The 21,736-nt window shown below is 36.2% G+C and overlaps 1 protein-coding gene across 3 annotated transcripts in view; it reads right to left on the bottom strand.

Moving 5' to 3' along the window:
- The window catches only part of ASCC3 (activating signal cointegrator 1 complex subunit 3), a 252,669-nt gene that overhangs the window by 11,907 nt on the left and 219,026 nt on the right, over positions 1 to 21,736 (bottom strand). For all 3 annotated transcript variants that reach the window (XM_010403548.4, XM_039568654.1, XM_039568655.1), the window contains exon 37: positions 9,817 to 10,041. In XM_010403548.4, the coding sequence (XP_010401850.2) occupies positions 9,817 to 10,041 (225 nt within the window). The remainder of the gene's footprint in view (positions 1 to 9,816; positions 10,042 to 21,736) is intronic.

The raw sequence follows: 21,736 nt of genomic DNA, 5'->3' as shown, positions 1-21,736 counted from the left end.
CAGTACAGTCTGTGTTTCTGAACAGTCTGTGTTGCTGAGACAGTCTGGTATCTGCCTCCTGTTCTCCACTACCTGATTCTTGTTCTTTTCTGCTATTCTGACAGCCTGAAACATCATGTTCCCCCATATGATACTGCTGTACATATTGTACATATGTGAAGAATAATGCGTGCACAGATATCCTATATTTTTCATAAGCAACAAGAAGAATACACTGAATTGTATTTTTAGTCAGCGTGAAGGAGTGGTATTTCATAAAATGCTTCTGAAGACGCACGCATAACACTGTTTATGTTGTTTTCTTTCTTTTTTTTTTTTTTTTCCAAATCTATCCCTCTCTCCCCTTTTAAACAGAGGTTTGAAAAGGGGAAAAGAAGACTGAAGATGTAAGAGAAAGATAAATCTAAACCAAGCTATACTCTGAAATTAACTGGAGGATCCTTTCACATAGAAAATCTCCTAGAAATTGATAGAGGCCTGCAGATAGATATCCCGTAGGGAGTAAGGAAAGCCTGTGTGTGTGAGACTCTGTGTTCCACATTGTTATAATGAATCCACATGGCAAATCCTCTTTTCCTCCTTATTTTCTGCTTCTTCACCCATAGAATTTATTCACAGCATCTCTATCTGGATGTGAAATCCAAGACAGTGACATTGTGAAAAAGTCAGAACAATGGTAAAGTTGGCTTGTTTCATCTGCTGCCTTGGAAACCTCCACATGTTTCATTTTCCTCTAAGTGAAAAACACAGAGATGCTTGATACTTAAATGGTTACTGAAATTCCTATAAATACTCAAGGTAACAAATTAAGTCATTCCCCTATTTCCAAATGTAAACATAAACAACTAAACAAAGAATATAATACAAAGCACAAAAAATTAAAGTATTTAATATTTATATTATCTGATGAATAACATATTTAGTCTCTCTAGTTTATCTAGTTGCTACCTGTTTGGTTTGTTGTTATTTTCAAGTACAAACCAGTATAATTTTATAGAAACTTGTGGCTTTTTTTAGCTCTTATTTTGCAAAGAAGTAAGTAAATTCTAAATAACTTTGAGCTGGTAAGATTGGAACAGATTAAGAGTATTATTCTAAATTGAGAAATGGCACAAATTGGTTACCTGCCTTTCTAGCCTATGAATTTAAACCACTACAGGGTAATTTCATCACAGAGAAAAACTTAAGAGGACAGTGAGTGCAAGAAATAAAACAGGAATCAGTAAGGATGCTTTAACTACAGAAAAGTATTTCTGTACACATATACATGTATTTTTTGGTGAACCAACAAATTAAAAAAAGACAAATAAACCAAAACAAAAAAACCCCCCTCTAAGCCCACAACTTTTAAACATAAAGTAGAATAAATGGGGTAAATAGATGGAGTCAAGGAAATTATTGATTGTTATAGTAGAAAATATGTTTACCAACATCTTATTTCGAGCTCCTTCTGTGCTTAGGAGAATAAAAGCAGATGCCTATACTGATATGGGTTTATATGAAAGATTCAAACAATAGCTCTTAAGCCTTCCAAATGTCATACTTGGTCAAATACGAAGTAATAATAGCAATTAGTGACACTCCCTTTACATTTTGTCTGTCACTATAAAAAATAGCTTGGCTTGTGCCAATGTGGAAAACAACAACCTACTAACCATGGCAGGGGCAGCACAAAATTGCTGATGCTCAACAACTGATGTAGATGTTCTTGTCAGGTATGGCAAAAACTTTCATTCTGATGGCATTCAGAACTGAGTGTCAAAATGTTTGCATCAAAATCTGGCAATTGCTGTCATCATTCCAGGAGTGCATTAAGACCAAGCCCTCAGCATCTATGATCAGGTTTTCATCTCCTTATTTTTAAGAGCAGTGTCTGCTTATCCTTAAGTACGGAATGATTTAAACTGATCAAATGGTACCTTTCTGGTCTAACATGAAGCTGAGATTTAACAATCTGTCTCTTTCTAGCCAAAGTTATTACCGATGCTTGGAATTTAAATGATGGTTTATAATTCCCTAGTTTGAGGGGAAGCAAAGATGGAGGCAGGATGTGGAAGACGAGTGTGCGGCACACTCACTGATAGCAACACACTGCTTTTGTCTGGTGTTATTAAGCACTCCCTGTGTGTGCTCAAAATAACAGATACTAAATTGTTCCATAATGAACATAGCCCCCTCCTCCACTCACTCCTACTCATTTAGAAGATTTTTCAGGCTACCAAAATATCCTGATTGCTAAATTCTTTATTCTAGAGACTTTTTACGAAGTTTTTATAAACACTGGTTTTGGTATTACTTTCACATCCTTCATTTGAAAGTCAGATACTCTGGATGACTGTTGTACGACTGGGTAGGTGGCAGGGGACCAGACTAAAACTAGCAGAATTTCTGATCTACTCAAATGACTTAAATAGCTTTTTCCTTTAAGATAAGCTATTGAAGTGTTAAAAGTGATACAGCTTGCATCTTATTAATACAGACTGAATGCTGCTTAGAATAATTTCTTCTTTTTGAAGTCACCTGTCATATAACTGTGAATATACTAAGCATTTCAACTTAAATCCTGTAAATACAAATGTTAATATTTCGTGGATAAATTATATTTAAGGGATGTGACAATGAAACTATAATAACTGCTCTGGAAACAGAGGCAAGCTCAAGAAATGTAAGAAATGCTATTGCAGTTGAGAATTACACCTGTGATAACTCAGCTGAGTTGAGTGCCTACAGCGATGCCATTGGGGGTAATGACTTTGTGGATGGGGGATGAAACTTCAGGTGTACTCAGGGTGAGTTTCATGGCTCAAATTTATCTACCCTTAAAAGATTAATTTTATTTTTTGTATCAATGCTTCACAGACTATGACACTTTCTTGAGTGCTTTTATTCATTAATTTGAAGTTTAGTCTAGGACTAGATTTTAGTTACATGTAGGATTTTAAATCCATAGAGCTATTAAAATCATTAGAATGGTGCCTACTTACAGCTGTTTAAGACTACAGAATTTATGTGACAAATATTTATAGATAATAGACAAAAGGGTATGCATTTTACCTTTCTTCCTAAAAACTATGAATTCAGAATAATAATAATAATAATAATAATTTTTTTTTGCACATGCTTCAAATGTAGGAAGCCTTCCAACACATACAATTATATTATGATCCACACATGACTTGATATTCTACTAATAAAAGTAAAGTATTTTTTCAGATGTTAAAGCATGCCATGTACTTTAAGTTCATGTTTTTATATAAATCATGACTATGATGCTTCAATTACATATCTTAGAAACAGCAACTGACTTGAAAAGTTGGAATTTATTTGAAGTATTACAGAGAGTTTAAGGTCACTACCTTTGGTATGTTATATATCAGTGAAACAGGTAACTACAGAACCTTTGAAATTCAGAGGTCTAGTCCAAAATTACTTTTTAGAAATGTTTTAATCTGGGGAGGGGGAGGAGTTCTTTCAGATCAATTAAATCGCCCATAAATTACACAGCTGTGTAGTTTCAGCCTACAGAGCATCCCCCCTTGTACTTTATCAGAGATATAGTGAATAAGTTGTAATTAATCCTATTCAGAAGGCACTCCTTTTATACTGCCCTCTGTATCCCATTTTTCACTTTTTTTTGCAAGCATATTCAGTCCCCTCTTCCATATGCTCTGCTACCCCCTATGAGAGACTAATTCTTCATCCTCCCATCATCATAAAGGTCTCACTGATGTATGCAAATTAAAACCTTCCTAGCTGCTTCATAAGATTCCTATCTCTGTATCCATCCTTTAGCCTCCATAGTAACATTATTAGTATTTTCAGAACAGAACAGAAAGGACAAACCATTTACTGTCTACATTAAGTGGAGTGCAACCCTTAGGTTCTTACTGATTTCTTTTAATAGTATTACAGAAACAAAAGCAGCTACAGAGTGTGATACCAGCAATGTAAACTTGGTGGGGCATAAGCCAACGTTCAGAACTCATTGAGTCCCAACAGCCAATTTAACTTCAAATTACTAATTAATAAATTGATATTCTCTACTACCCCAGTGAACTGCAAAAAGAATAAAACGTTTTTGATAAGAATGTCTTTGCAATAAATCCCAGTTTCCTAACATAAACAATTTCTTAAAGCCAGCATTTGTTTCAAATATTAAACAAATCTACCAAAACCATGACAGATACACATCTTTCTCATAATAAATCTGTCCTCTTTACAGTTTAGAGTCAGCTTCAAAGTAGGAATGTAATATTTGGTCAATAATCAAATTTTTTTGAGTGCATTCACAAGAATCCTTTTCAACAGCAACAGTTATTCCCAGTAACTTTCTCCTGAACTTTTAGCCCCTTAAGGTTAGCATTCAGGAAGCTCAGCTGCTGTCTAACAAACTTAATTAATCAAAAAGTCATTTCCGAGCTGTAACTATGAGTAAAAGTGCTTCAAGTGTGCTAGCAAGCCTACAAGTTAATCAAAATGCTAATGCAGTACAAATTAAAGTTGTGATTAACATTTCACAGTAGCTGCTTAAGTGAATTGATCACACAAATGGGTTAAGCATTACTCATTTCCTCCAGCCCCTACTGGGAAAAGGTTTGTCATAGGTGGGGGAGGGATTATGCACAAGCAGCACCAAATCATCATTAAACCATCACCAAGATGCTTCCATACACCAGATCACTGATTATCCACAGCAAGCAAAACTCCAACACCAGAAAGGTAACCCTCCCTTCTCCCACATATATATATACACCTACACAAGCAGGCAGCAATTCCAGCCCAACATGTCCAGGTACTTTCCCTACAAAGTGATCCATTGCTGTTTAATATCTGTAAATGAGCATTGCCACACAGTATAAGCCCTACAAGATTTTTTGATTATTCTATTATTTCCACATTCCTAATGTGGAATAATAGCCATACAGCCATGAAAGCAGCCAGTATTTAAGTAAAATTGCAAACATTGTGCTGTCACTGGAATATTACTGCATACACAAAGAATATGTGCAGCAGCAAGAGATGTGGCATCTGCTCTTCACTTGTTTCTGAGTAATCCTCTGCATTCTCAAGTTAATTTGATTCTCTTCCCTTCGTTCAGTAAAGCTGCCCATTTATTTATAGTTGCCAATGCAACCATTACACAAAAGCTCTTTCCCTGGACACTTCTGGACAAAGCTTACATACACAACTGTAAAATAGGCCTTTCCTGTACCTCCCACCACCTGTCAGCAAGCACTTGGCACACCTGTACTACCAACAGGCAATATATGAGCTCAAACCACTCTTAGGATCTCTAAGAACTTCTCCACTTCCTCATAAGCAGCAAAACAAAAGACTCAAGCGACATGGTTCTCCAAAGTTTTAGTGGCTGTTATGAACTGAGGAGGTTTGGGGAGGATGAGAAGTGCAAAGCTGAAGGACATTGTCTTTCTTTGAGTCCCAAAATGGCAACATGGGCTCCTTTGCCTTTGCATGGCCAGAAGTACTTTTTGTGTTCTACTGCTCCTTCTGAGGAGCCACCATCATCCACCCAGCACAGTCTGCAGTTTAGTACAGTAAGTATTTCATACATCAACTAGCTCTTAGCTGAATTGGGCAGCATATTTGTGCAATATTTGACAACTCTGAACATGTACTGCAAAGATATTGCTCATAAGACCTCTAGCAAAAATGCAATTTAAATGACTAGAAGCAACTTACTTACTTTAACTGTTTTAGAATGGGTAAAGCAGTATTATACACATCACCATCTAGCTAAGGAAACACAGTGCTTAACCCAAAGAGTATATTTCTTTCCTGTAAAAATTAAGATTCTCCAGAGGAGTAACATGATGGGGAAAGATCAGTGACAGCATTACAAGGTCCTTGTTACAGGGATGTGCGTGTTTCCCGTGCAGATGAGTCTTTCTTCTGCAGTTTGCAATCTGTTTTCATGTCCATCTTCTCTCAATGCCCAGCTACCCTACTGAGATGTGTTTAACACATCCATAGGTAAACACTTCTCAAAGGTTAGGGCTGAGCTCCATGGCAGTTCTACTCCTGGCAATTTTAAAATATTTTATCAACGATTATACTACAAGTGGAGGCTTGTGGCCAATCCCAATGCAAAGCCAGCAACTGTCACATTATTTCTGAGAAGAGACTGCCCTGCTGAATCTGAGAGTGACAGTGTCACTGCCTCAATTATCCATTTCAATTAATGCAAATATAGGCAATAGTCTTAGAACAGCAGAGTAAGAACTGATCGCTGAATACACAGTCACAAAATATAAGGCTTGACAAAGGAAGTAAAAAAAGATATTAGATTTAGTTTCAGGCATTCTTAAATAAGATAGGAAAAAAAGGTGGAGTATTGTCTTTACAATAATAATTATATTTTATAAAAATATTAGAAAAATAGTTTCATTAGAATTTTTATTATTTAATGTTCATTCTCCTGCAAGAAATGGAAAAATGTTTGATTTTGAGCTGCTACTGGAGTGTTCAGCACCATCTTAAATGACCCCTCTAGTTTTTCTCAGTAAAAATAACAGAGAGTGCTAGGCTTGAATAGAATATATTGTCTATTGTAACTGTACTAAAGGTACCTGAGGCAAATAAAAATTAAATGAGTTGGCCAAGGTCACATAGGAAGTCGTGGCAGTTTTTTTGAGCCATGGGAACCTTCTGTGCTTTATCTATGAGACCCTGTCACTGATAACAAACTAGATTTTAACTTGAGGTTTTCAGCGTAGAGCAGGGGTGTTCCCTCAACCTAGTCAATGCCTCAGTGGCCATTCATTACAGAGATGGGAGTGGGAGCAGATAGGCATTCACATTCCAGAAGGTTATATATTGCTAATTCCCATATTTCTGCAGTAAAAGGAAAAGATTCTGCATTTCATCCTGGGTATATAAATACTAAATTTTATCTTGCTATAATGAATTCCACCTATATCTAACAAATACTAACCATAAGAAAACTGTAACAGAATATATTTCTTCCTTTTTTTAATGCTAAAAATTATATTCCCCTACTAAGCCACCACTGTAATTCCTCAAATTCTGTTGAATGCTAATGAGTTCAATATTTCATCGTAAGTATAAACAAGAGAATTCTAACATAGAGCCAAAACTTTAAAGACATCTCAGATTAATTTAAGAGTTGTTGCATAATTTTTTTCTTTAAAGGATAGCGGAATCTTACCTGGAATCCAGCAGCTACATTTACCTATGTAATGCTGTTAACACGGTTTTCTGTCTGACAGTAACAATACTCAAAGTCACTAGCGAGGAAAAAGCCCAGAAGACGTTGGAGGAATGGAAAGGAGAATGAAATGTGGGATAGGAAAGGACTCATGGGAGGGAAGGCTGATTCAGGTGAAAGACACCAAAGAAGACTGGAGAAGTTTAATAGTCTGTGATGGAAAGATACTTGCTTACATATAATGGCTAGAGATGGCAAATCTGCACTGCAGGGGACCTGGGATAAAGGCCTGCTGTACAACCACCTATAAAAGCTCTTTGAAAGATCTTTCTTTCTTGTAACAGAAAAACGGTGCTGATATGGAAAGTCTGTTATCCATGTACCCACCAGCAAAAATAACAGTTTATGTTCAGGTCACAATTTGAAGGTTAGCTATACAACCTCAACACTAAAATAATTCATAAGTAAATAAAAATTCAACATAACTCAAAAACTGATTCCCGCCTTGCTGCTGTATTTAACGTTTCGTGATGCGCGAGCGTGTGTTCACACACACAGAGAACACCCACGGAATCTGCTCATCAATGGATCCTTCCATGCTCCAGTTCCTTTTCTCACAACTAACATCTTTTTTTCTACCTCTGCTGACCCAGAGTTCATCAGCAGGTCAGTGCTAAGGAAAAAGGTAACAACAAGTATTGAAAGTGTAACCCTGTCTATTGCTTAGATTCTGGGAACTTTAACCTCCGTTTGGAAAGCGTGACTAATAAGATGGAACCAATAATCTCCTGAGAGATGGAAACCATGTGCCAACTTTAAAATACAAAAGTGCTTGCATGTTTTTTTCTTTTTTTTCTTTTAAAAAGATTTTTTTTAAAAGATGACTGTATATGTAACACCATGCAGTAGTTAACCGATGGTTGGAGTGCCAAGGCATAGTATGGAATGGCATTTTCCTGAACTCTACTTCAGTTTAAAGGAACTGTTGAATATTTTGGATTTTTTTCTTCTAAGTGATTATTGTTTCTGAAATACCTATGATGCAGTATCAGGATTAAGAAAATACATTTCTTTGCAAAACAGAACAAATATTCAGCAAAATAATTACTGAAAATAGGATTTAATTTACATTTTCCCCAAATATGTAATTACCCCCCTAATGCTTATGCCACAAACATCTAAATGAACTTTAAGTAAGTGATTTCTTTGAAACAAAGGTGAATTTTCTCACCTGAGCAAGTGATGCTTTTCTCTCTTCATAACTGAATATATAGAAGATCTGTTTCTACACTTTCAGCACCATGATTTTATTGATTTGAAATATTTGAAATAGACTAGCATCCAAGCACTGCTGGTTGCCAAGAGTAGGACTGTGTAGCAGTAACATCTGTGGTATTATTTGCTTCTTACTTTCCCTAATTTCAGTTTTGCTTCATTTGATATTAGTATTTTAAGCTTGTTTTTATTAGTGTAAGGTTGAGCCTTATCCAAATTGCTGGACACTGAATTGTCCACAGTATCTTCTCTGTCTAGAGCACTGATTAATAATTTCTCACAGAGCAGTTTTACAAACTGCCAGGCTTGACACGATGATGTTTGCAGTTACCATATTGCCAAGAGGCTTCAAACAAGAGCAAAGCTTCTGTCTGATAGTTGACAAATAGATCACTGAGGATATTAAAATTTGAGCAAACAAAAACTGTAGGAATGAAGACGTACTGGCTCTATTTTACAGATCCTGAACTCAGAAACATAAAAAGAGTAGCTTGTTAAAGGAAGCCTGGACTTCAAGAACCTGTGAATGAGTCCTCGTGCGGTTCTGCTAAAGGGAATAACTCTTCCCAGGAGAATCAGAGGGTCGGTTGTTTCCTGTGACAGCTAGAGCTCACCTTTCCTGCTGTAACTGTAACTGAGCTCTTCAGATATGGCAGCACTCTAACCTGAACTCCAATTGCTGCTTTAAAATTCTTTTGAGGTGGCAGCTGTGCATGTGATTGCTCGTTACCAGTACTCTCCATGGCCGGTTTAGTTTCTGTGGGATGCAACTGCAGTATGACTGTAAAAATCCACAAGTCCAGCTGAGTTCAAAATCTGTGCTTAAAAATGCGCTCTTTGACTCTGTAATAATTGGGATGTAGAAGACGAATCTTTACACTAGCTAGAGAAACTTAGAGAAAACTCCTGCATCTCATCCCGAATCACATTTCAAAACACGTTATATTTGTGCTTGGGAGTGACTACAATGCTTTTGAGTGCTAGAAAGGTAGAAGTACCCTGGGGAGACCAGTTCTTGGGGGTCAGCAAAACAGCCTGCAGGGACCACAGCCATGCCAGAACGACTCTCATACAACATTCCTGAGATAGAAGACTGTTGCATACAAAGCAGAGGTGACAATAGATGCCTCCAGTCAGCACCACTGTTGTTAAGTTTGTTTACTTCCAGTTCTGTAAAGTGGGAACCATTACGGACATCTAATTCCTCCCTAAAAAAGGTGTTATAATATCTTATGGTACCAGCTCTCCACAAGATAGCAAGAAATCTTCAGATTCTTCTATATTCAAAACATGACAACACTCTAACAACAAACAGTAAACCAACAAGAGTTCTATTCTGAAATGCATCACGATACCTGGCATATTCTGATTGCTTGGTCCAGCACCGTCTTTGTATCAGTTGCATAATCTGGACAAGGCAGCATGGCATGACTGAAGTGGGCTTGCAGCAAGAGGTGTGTTTTTGTGTGTGAGCTGTCAAATGAATGGGGATTGACTTCAATTGGAAGGTGTTTGGCCAGTTCACTGTTCATCTGATCTTCATTGTGTCTCACAGGCAGATCTGTGTACTCGTCAGCATTCTTTAAAAAACAAAAAAAGAATTATTAATCATTGTAATTAACTTCAGAATAACTCTTACTGCTTGCTGAGGCATTAAAAGTATATGCATTTAATTTACCACAGTTGAATTTCATTGCAAAAATAGTAGCATTTAAATGTTTAAAAAGTGTACTTATTTATCAAAATCAAACATGGGAAAACAATAACTAATATAATATTCTCAAACATTGACACACTTATAGGTTTTAAACCTTTTTTCTTCCTCATAGCTGATTTTAACATTACAGAAGAGGAAAATAAAAGCAGTAAAATAAATATATTCATTGGATGGATTCAGTAGTAGAAGATGACCTTCAGATATCCTACCTCATTGGCTCACAAAAACATTGTAAGGTTAGCTACAAAGAAGTCAGTAACTCATATTTTCAGTTTTCAGATTTTATGTTTTTCTCTTGGCATTCAAAACCCAGTAGGTTTGAAATACCTCTGATAAGGTTCTTTTCAAATATTTTTTCAATATTTTGAGCAGTCAGTGTCTAAGCAACAGATGATGAGTGATCAAAACAAAGCACAAAATTTTAAGTAGGTGCTGAAAACATTCTCTGTGCTCCAGAGTGGGCGAATGCTATTCATGCCAAAATGAAAGCTGTGTAAGAACTTACTCGCTGTTGCCAAAAGGAGCTGCCCACCAACACATAATCTAAATGTAGTTATAAGCAGCAACATCCTAGCGGCAAAGAGGAGCAAGTACAATTGTTTTGGTATCCCAGGCAGTGACGTCAAATCTCCTGCTCGGGAAATCCACTGTCTTTGAAAAAAAGTTCAACAGAAACATCCTAAGAACTACAATTTAGGCTAAAGAGTCAGTTTTGTGACTTAATTGGCAATTTTTTCCGTCAAAAAATCCTCTTGTGCATGTATGTGTGTCTACATATCGTTTGGAATGAGAATGAACTTTCTAAAGGATAAAACTTGCAAGTAAGGTAGGAGTTTATTAATATGTGATATCTTTTCCATCTGTAATTTAAGAGAGTGTATTTCTTTTGTCATAAAATAAAAAGTCATTTGGGGAGCCTGAAGGGCAATGTCTTTGAACCTACAGGCTTAGCAGAGACCATTAAATTAAAGTGTTCAGGGTTTTATATTCCTCTTTTTGCATCTTAATCCTCAATCTCGTCAGACTTCTTGCAAATCCATATTAATGAACTATTCACAACAGTAACCAGTGAAGAGTGAGGTAAAGAAAAATGGCAATTTTAGAACACCTAATTGAACTCCCTAATTGACTTACAAAGAACCATATCCCCTCATTAATATCCTAAGACATAGAACCTTTTCTGACAATTCCTAAAAGCAGTGAGATAACTGGTTCTCACCTCCTTCAAAACGGGCAGTACAAAATTTTCTTTAATGTTGCAAGGAAGCTATGTCTAAACTGTGGTATCAATGTAAAAGGAATAGCAACCATTAGACAATTTAAGGTTTGGAAAGAAAATCAGAATGTCATTAATTTATTTCATATCTCGACTGCAGATTAGAAGTGAAGACTGAATAAAGACAACTGCTGCTTAATCCTGGATGTCTCTGCTAGATCTCTTGTGAAAACTGTGGTCATTTATTCTCTGAACCTAAGGTCACAATCTTTTTAAGCCCTATAGAAGGCTGCATGTTTGCTTCACTCTTTTTATTTAACTGGCTTCTCCTTCAAAGATATTTTAAAGAATATTTACCAAGGAGATTTTTTACTTAGTTTTGCTTTGCAGTTTAAAGTAGCAGAAAGAAGGAGGATCAGCCAAGTCCCAGACCAATGGTACCCCTGAAAATGTGTTTTCCCTAATTCTTCCCCAGCACATGTTTTATTTACATCCAAAACACTCCTCTTATTTTAAACAACTTGCCTACTTAATTTCCTGTTTGTGATCATTGACTGTAAGTAAGTGAGGTTCATTTTCTTATCTGCATCATGTAGGTAATTAAAGGAAATTGAGAATGGGTAGTGAAGCTTTTATACAACTGAGAATGAAGCTGAATGGAGGGCACTGAGGTCAGCAGAGTCCATTATATTTTTATGTGAGAGGCCGGTATGTCTGCCCTGTCCTTGTTTGCTTAGTGTAGGCTGGACAGACTACTAACTGCAAATCTGTTTCTCTGATTTGCCCAGCTGTCCTTGAATAAAGACATCTTCCACTGCAAAATGTTAAATGACAGTGATTGACAACTTTGTGATGAACTCTGCTTGTAACCCCCTGCTACTGTTTTCAGGTTGCATAAGAAAAGACAGAATAAAGAAACATCCTTTGTAATCACCTCAAATGGGCCCTGCTGTTCACTCAATATTTTTTTCATTTTAGTTTTCCTTTTCATTCCAAATCTCAATCTGTTCTGCAAAGGCTGTAGCTTCAACTATTCCAGACAATATATAATATATATTGGTTTAGTACATCATATCTGAACACCATTCTTACTTCCATGGGTGAGGAAACAGATCAAATTACATATCAATCATTAATCTTCATTCTAAAGTCAAGAAACTTAATGCAAGCTTCATAGTTAAACCACAAAGCACTGCTGTGCATTTTTCACTTTCCCTTTTTCTCCTCTTAAATCAGAGCTGTTGCAGCCCATGTGCAAATAATATGTTTACAAGCACCTACACAGTTAAGCATAACTTGGAGTATACCAGGAATTTTAGCTACAGGTTCTGCAACTGTGCATTTGGTAGTCATGTCACATCTCTCTCTCCCATATTTCTGTGATGGACTTTCCCAATAATGTCTTCTTTTGGGTATTAGAGACTGCTGCATCATTTCAAGGGTGTAGGAGTCATCTCAGACTTACATTTCAACCTGCATGCGATACAGGGTGGTCACACAGGAGACAGTAACTTGCACTGGCAGTGAGAAATGTCACACACAGACCTGCATAAACTCAACAGTTATATTTCACAAGGCCAAAGGGCTATTCTGGTAATTGAATTCTGTTTCCTGCATAACAGCAGCCACAAAATCATCTTAAAGTCCTGTCTGCAACATCATGCTCCAAATATGCAGCTTACCATCACCCTTTATTTGAACTGTTAGAATAGTCCTAAAAGGAAACAACTCATCCTGTTTTAAAATATATCTTTTGCAGTTTTGTGGTACTATCAGGCATTTGAGGAGTCAGAACAAACTAAAATTTAAATAAGGGATCCAGCATGGTGAGTACTGTGCTCCACAGTCTGTAGGGTTTAAAACCCTCCAGATTTTCTTTCTACCCACAAAAAGGGGGTTAGTTTGGCTAAAATTACTGATTTATAGTGAGAGCTGAACTATAAACTAATACCACATGTAGATCTTCTAAAATACTTTAAATCTCAAACAAATACAACTTGCCACCTTGTCTGCAGGAGAGAAGAGGATACTTGTGGACCACAGACAAATGGAATCAAGGTGAGCTACTAAAGTAAACTTGAATATTTTAAGTTAAGTTCAGTCATGGGAACAGTAAAACTTATAAAGTTAATCAGTTCTAGACTTTAAAGAGCAGTTGATTAATTTGTAACAATGAGGGTCTAAACCAAACCAAAAATAGTTTCTCACATTCCAGAGTTGTACCAGTAGTCTTTTCTTTAGCAATGTTATTAAAACTGCCTTAGAATTGACTGTCTGTATATTCCTTTCCTTCATATAGATACTGTGAACCCAATCACATCGTATTTTCAACTTTAATAAACTTGCAATGTATTTTGCTCTCTTTCAGGTTTCTGATACAGAAAGAAACAAGGGAAAAATCATTCTTAGAACATTTGCTATAAAAGTAAACAGTTGTTGAGCTAAAGTACAAAAAAATCTTGCAGCAGACTAAAATAAATAAATAAAAAAAAATTTAAAATAGTATTAAAATTAAATACCAACATAATAAAAAAGGAGAAAAGTAGAGGATCATTTTTAGCTACTACAGTAATTCCATTCTCTTTACCTGAAACTTGATTTAAATTACATGAACTTCTCTAACAGTCTAATGCATGCTGAAGGACTGCAAAAATCATACATTTGTGAATAGAATGAACAATAAAAAATAAGCTGCAATAAATAAATGTGGGTGGTTTTTACAGCTGTTCTGCAATTAACACTAATAATGCATTATGAGTTTTAGTTCTCTGCTACCAGAAGTACAATGGCATGCCAATATCTAACTTATTTTTCTAAGTGAAAACAGCATTTTTTGATCTTTGGAAAACTGGATATGCTGAATATAAGCTCAACAATAATATTATTATATAATTGGCTTTTGTCTTTTGTTCCATTGTACAAAGTGATACAGAGTACTCTAGTGCAGCATCCAGACCTGCAGCATCCAGACCTGCCACATTGTGCTGCATCGTATAGGAAGCAGCTGGAAAACAAAATTTTAAGCAACCTGTACTTGTCTTCATTTAGGCGATACCCACCTACCCCTAATATAGGATAAAGAAAAGAAGCATGGTCAAAATAGAGAAATAACAAGGACCAATAGTTTGTGAGTAGCTAGGTAACATATGTCTTACGACAGATTCACAAATTCCAAATTTTTCTTTGAGGATAATTGAACTTCTGTATTTAAAACCATTTGGAATTATTTCCATTTTTTATACATACACATATATATCTCTACTCATGTGCTGACAGAAATCTCATTTGATCCTGTTACCTATATCAAAAGGAAAATTAAAAAAAAGGTTAACTAAAGTTCCCAAGCTGATCTTCCTTTGCCCATGATCTTCCCAAGAGCAAAAGACCGTATTATGTGACAAATGAACAGCACAAGTATATACTATGAAAATTATTTAAATTAACCAATGTACCTTTAGTATATTTTATTTTCACATTTTCCAGTGTGAGTTAGATTTATAAGGAAAGACATTACATTTACACAGATGTATCCTGACAGGCAGCTAGAAGATAATCAAGCTTACATTTATATTCAGAAAACTAATAAAGGTGAGGAAATGTGTGCTTTAAAAAAGAGGGAAAAAACCCTAAAAAACCCCTAACTTAAAAGTGGATTTTCAGCTCATACCAAAAAGTAAAGTAGATTGACAATTGGAGAAGTACTTGCTCTGAAAAGTTTATCTTTATTAGTGATTCCATTATAAACTCCTATTTTAAGGAATTTATTGGTAGCCTATAAATGTATGCATTTTGGTCTCAGTTTTATGAGACATAATTTTAACTTCCAAACGTTTGGGTGTTTTTTTACTCTTAGATATTAAAGGTCTATGACAGTGTTCCAGTTAAAAGACACTTACAAACATATGTTACTAGTTATAAGTTTTAAGAACAACCATAACACATGTTTTCAAAATTCATATTAGAGACTAAAAGGGGAAAAAAATTCATTTCTACCAGCTCACTCTGGTTTTTTTTTTTACGTAAAAATAGACTTTTAAGACAAACTTTGCAGAAGAAGTGCTCCAGATTTTCAGGGCAGCCTGGCAGGCTCTGCTAAACCACACAGCAGGCTGAGGTTTTGTAGAGATCTTAAAAAATGGCTAACATGGTTCAAAAGAAGACAACACCACTTTTCAGGCAAGATTAAAATATATCTGCTACATGATACTGCCATTCATCACAGACACCATGTTTGCCAATAAGCTCCCTGTCTTCATACACCGTATAACATCTCCCCATCAACCGCACAGGTACGGGGCAGTGCCATCAAACAGCGTCCAGCATATCAGAGCCAACCCTGCAGTGCAGCTCCTTCCCCTCAGGGCCTTCCCGTGCCTTCCTTTCCAGGGCTGGTGGCTGGCAGGGAGGAAAGGCAGGAAGCAAAGCCCTGTGCCAGCCTTGAGCCACAGAGGAGCCAGGGCCACAGCCTCGAGGCAGCAGCTGTCCCTGGCTGTGGGAAAGGGGGTCCCTCTCTGGGACTGGGGACCCTCACTGGGGACTTTCTCTGCCCTAATCCTCTACTCCAGATCTGGTCACTTTTTTAACACCCCATCAGACCACTCTTCACCCTCTACTTCTGTAAAAATGACAGGAGGGAAACAGATGCATGTGATGGAAAGCATTGTCCAAGGAAAAAGACCTGCTCAGTATCTTCTAAAGCAAATAGAAACTTTTTAATATATTATATAATTAGTATTTAATTCACTTCCAGAGACAACAGATATATATATATATATATATATAAAAAAAAAAAAGAAATATGAATTCAAAGTGTAACATTAACCCAATTAACTGGGTAAGAGCAAAACAGCGAGGCTGGGTTACCCTGGGTTCTGTCTCTAGATTTAAGACTCACCAGAGTAAACACTGGAAATTTCCAGTTGGACATGAGAAGTTGAAGAGAGAAAGTTGTAAAACCCATCAGCACGCAATTATGCAAATCTATTATATTTTAAACATTAATTTGTAACTATCTTTCAAGATTTAAAATGTGCCCATTTCCACCATGGGACCTACAAACATAGTTTATAAGAACATACAGCTGAAAGTTTTTACAATTGTTATAAAGTTCTCATTTTAGTGATCAGAGAAATTAATTATTAATTAATATATGAATATGTTAATATGTCAATCTATTAATTGTATTCTCAGACTTTTAACTTTAAGTAGACAAGTGTTTGATTTTTGCTTTTAAATAGTTGCTTATGATAAACACCACAAATTTTACAATTACATACATCGTAAAAAGTACAACCTAGGGCAATGAAACAGTTGAGCAATCACTTAAAAACACCCTAAAGGGTTTAGATTTCACAAGTTCACTTCTTACTTAAAACATCCAAACTACAAACTACTGATGACATTCCTGATGACCAGAGGTCAGGAGACTGAAAAGACCTTTGCCACTCTGCACAGAGCAATAGGAGGTCAGCAATATTAGCTACCAGTAGCAGAGAGTGACCTGGAAGATCTGGGAACTTCTAAACTACAAAGCTAAATTACAGACCTCTGCCTCAGCATGGAGTTGATAAAAGATTATGCAAGCATGCCAGCATACAGGAGAGGGAGGATTATTAGAAAGTAACAACAATTTGACATGGGAAAGAAGTTCTTAGGAGTTCTATACTAACTTGAAAGTTGATTTTTCTTATTTTTTGTCTAGTTTCCTGAGCATATTAGAGAAGTTGAGTTTCAGTGTAGGGGAAGATACAGCAATAGATAATACAATCACTGTAATTGTCTTACTAAATGTTAAAAACATACTTATAGAACCATTCTATTTCAGAAAAATTTCCTTTTTAAGTTACATACTTTACTAAAACATTACTACAAGGAATGAATTCATGATTTTAAGTCCTACCTCTCACAATCCATATTTCATAAGGTTATGATCACAGCCATAATTCAGTGCTACTTTTTTTGGCTAGTCCTAATAAAACCAGTTCTAAAAATACTTTTTCCCTGAATGTATAGGTACTTTCATAGTATTAAGCCTGTACAACTTTCATAGATGTGGCTTTAGTTCACTTTTAGGTTTCTAAGTTAAATTATTGCATATAAGTAAGCCTGCAACACTTGCACAGTTTATGAAAAAATAAATGCGAAAGAAGACTAAATTAAGACCAAAATAAGAGCAAACATGGGGTAGTGAATACATATTATTCACCTAGAATAAGATATTTTCACCACAGCAAATAAATACAAATTGAATGGTACAAATTCCATTTATAAAGTGAATTTTCACAATGGGAGAGAATTACTACATTTTATTGCTGTAAGTGGTATATTAAAGTTTTTGCCTCTCCAAAACGCCTGACTTTTCTGATTAGTTCTCAAGAGAATGCTTTGAACCTGCACATTCTGAATGTGTTATCATGCCTCCATTTTTTTAAATCTTAAAACCTAGATGGGGCAGTGACACACAGCTTGCTTTCCCTGTAATCTCAAGTCATATTCTAGAAAAGATTTAAAACTGACTGGTTTTGGGTGTACTGCAACTAATTGTATTGCACTACTACAGAAAAGCTTTTCAGTGCAGGAACTCAGTAATCTGCTAACACGAAACTGGGAAAATCTCTCTGAGTATACATTCAAAAGTCTCATTGTCATGAGAACTCTACTTCAGTTCCATTTGCACGTCTGTCCGCATTTTGAAATTGAGCTTGGCTGAATCAGCTGGCCCAACTACTGACTGAGATGATGATAGCAATAAAAACTGTAATAGCAAACCCTGGCACACAGCTTTCCCCGGGAAAGCGATCAGTCACTTTCCATCTTTGGCTTTGATCCTCCATTGGGATCTTTCAGTGCAGAGCCCAGACCCAGGGAAGAAGTTAACAGATCTCTGCATTAAGTTAATGCTACTCTGCATGGAGACAGGAGTCTCCTAATTCTTTATGTGAAATGGGGCCTATATGTACTGTATATGTTAATGGCAAGCTGTAAAAGCTCTGTGTGCTGAAAACCAGATTTCAAATCTGCTGACCTGTGGCAGGTCCCCTAGTGGGGAGCCACAAATGCACACTGCTGCATTTTTGTACTGGATTAAATTCCGGATCTAGACTACTATGTGACCAGAGACAAAAGGGAATATAAAGTTCACAGGCGTGAATACCTGTCATCATGTGGTGAAATGAGTAGCAGCCTGTGTTCAAGAGAGGCTCAAGCCCAGAATAACAGAAGAACAATACAAACTGGCAGAAATACACGGGAAACTTGGAAGGTGCCTACATGCACAATGTCTCTTCAGCGAGCCAATGCTACTGGTCTCACTCTGAGCACTTTTAAATGAAAATAGTTTAATATAATAATAAAAAACCACAACTCTAAGAGGAAATGACAGCTGTTGCAAGTAAATTTCAATAAGGGTAGTTCCCTGCTGATAAAAACTGGCACATGTCCATTCATTTCAGTGTAACTATGTGGATTAACATTGCTTGAAAATCTGACCCAATGTTTTGAACAACTCAAGAGCTACAAGGAAATACATAGATGAAAAACAGTGGTAATTACAAGGGTGAGAAAGAAGGGCAGTTACTGAGGAAACAAAAAAAGTCAGTAAAGGAAAAATATTTGAAGTCTATTACACAAATAGACAACTTGTGAGCATTTTGGAGTGCTTGATTTGAGTTCTATCAACATTTCTGTTACAAACAACAACAGGTCTGATACAAAGAAAAACATGACAAAAATGCCCTTGTACCACAATGGACCTTAACAGGACATCCCATTACCAAAATAGCATGTACCATGCACTACTAAGGCAAATCTAACCTTGCCATTTTTCGACGGCAAGTGGTAATTTTTCTTGGTGATGTTCACTGCACACACTGTAAACTCAGTGTTCTTACACAGACATATACCATGCCTTTCCTACCTGTAAATAAAGGCATTTATCTAAAGTACACTGTAAGATCTGTATTTAAAAAAAAAAAAAAAAAAGGAATGATAACTGTCGATTAAGAGAGTTGCAGATATTTCGCCTCTGGCATAAAGTTTTAAGAACTTCTTTTAAAAGACAAAGAAAACAGAGATTTTCAGGACCAGATGTCTAGGAAGATCCCATTTGGATTTGAGCTACTTAAATTCACAATCATGTATTTATACATCTAACAGAGCTTCTGTTTCCCCTAGAATCTGAAAATTAACTAGCTTTGTAGCATCTTCCTTGATCTGCCACCCGTGCCCTGAGGATTAGAGACTCCACCTGAGCTTGTTTTACAAGCATAACAGAAAAAATTAATCTCTGCTGGCAGCGATCCCACTGGGATACTGATGAATAATGATATCCCTCTCTTGCTGCCCTCTCAGTCCACTGGAAAAGCCACTCTAACCCAGCAACGTGGAAACTGCTGAAACCATTCCAGCTGTGGATTAGCAGGCAGTCAAGCATCCATCTGTTCTGTGTGAATCAAGAGAAAGCAAACATGCATTCTTATAGCTAAAGAAGTATTAAAAATTAGCATCCTATATGACTGCATGTAGTAAATATTAAGACAATCATATACAAAAGAAAAATAACTATTAACTAGACCTCATGTTTACAATTGCTTGTTGCCTTAAGCAAATGCTAAACCAGTTGAAATTTGTCTCCTTAACTTAAAAACTACTGTGATTTAATGATTTAATATGTTTAAAGTAAAATTTCTTAATACTGTATGCATCAGTTGCACCTAAAGATCTTTTGTCAAGAGACTTGTATGCACCCATTTTGTAAGTGAGCACGGCAACATGCCTTCATCCTGCCAGGAGAAACATTTAAGAGGCCTGTTGTGAGAAGGATTTTAGCCATTTTCTCACTCCATAAGGTGAGAGGAATAGACTTGAGATATCTTCTCTTTCTGAAAACGAGTAGTTTGAGTAATCTCTGCGGGCTTGCTACTCTTTTCCACTGGAAGACAGAAAGGAAAGGCGGTGGAAGTTGGAATGTGGGCAACCCAATGAAATTGGTGATGTCCGTTTTGACTCTTCCATGGAAAGAGGACAATGGCCTACTATAAATTAAAGAAAGCTGAATTTGAGCATTACCTCAGAAAAAAGTACTTATAAAAGTGCATAATTTGACAGTTTTCCCATACATCAATTCTAATACTATGCTTGATGCCTGGCTTACATTCATTAAGCTGAAGAGGTGAAGAAAATCTGCAACTGTTTGTTCTCTAAAAGCAACCTTCCTAATGTACATTAAATTTCCAGATATATATATAATTTTTTTCAAATGCTTTCAAATATTTTCAAATGCTAAGGCCTTTTGGTAGCAAAAATCCCTCTGCAATTTCTTCTAACATTATAGGTAGCATACCTAAGTAGCTGTGAAATAAAACATCTTGTAAATATTAGGCAAATAATAGGAGAGGCTGATTTCTTAAAAGTTCATCTCTGATAATACGTAACATCGACATTTAAAGTAAAATTCAATTTCTGAATCTAGACAGGCCCCATCAGGAAAAAAAAGAAAATGAGACAAAGAAAGAATCTAAATGTAAATAGGAAAATACAAGTGTCAGATACTTCATTAATGACTGATCAGTAATCCTCTTATGTTCTTCTTTTTTTTTTTTAACTACTATGCTAAGGGAACAATATATGCTGGATACCAATCTTGCATGATGTAATCATTTCAGCCAAACCAATCCTTATCCTAAAGTTTCTGTTCCAGTCAGAGAACAAGCTACAATTTGTCATCCTCTTAACAGTTTTACAAGCAACATCTTCTATACTGACAGAGGAGAGTATTTTTGTGCCTTTAAACAGCAGCCTGTATGGCCCAGTTGGTGTCACTAAGTGAACTATATTCTGTGAAAACAAATACATCAATATGATTGTTAACTGTTATAACTTACAGTACAGCTGTATAAATATATCAAAGGCAAAGGCATTATCTAGAAGCCAGTGAAGACAAAAGAACTGCAGGATGCCAAAGGCCTAAATTTGCTTATCCTGCTTCAATTACAAATTGGGAGGAAGAAATCAGGTAGAACTTGAACTGACTTGCTTAAGTCATCTAAGACTTCCTGCTGGAGCATTTGGGACACAAGAACACACAGCCATTTATCAAAGCAGCCTTGCAGATTATAAAACATTCAGCTTTACCATATAAAAATGCTGTTGAGAACTCCAGTTTTGTTTCAACAAACACAAACATTATTTCAACATATATATTGAATATTTGAAAATATACAGCCATATGATAAGACTGCTGAAAAAAGCCTTTAATTTCCTGTATGAATACTTTGCCAAGTAGTGGCTGCATCTACACAGCTATGCATAATTTGAAATCTCACATGATAGTGGCTACAATTCT

This window comes from Corvus cornix, chromosome 3 (genome assembly GCF_000738735.6).
Source record: "Corvus cornix cornix isolate S_Up_H32 chromosome 3, ASM73873v5, whole genome shotgun sequence".
In the NCBI taxonomy this organism is placed as follows: domain Eukaryota; kingdom Metazoa; phylum Chordata; class Aves; order Passeriformes; family Corvidae; genus Corvus; species Corvus cornix.
This window is presented reverse-complemented; position numbering and strand designations above follow the sequence as displayed.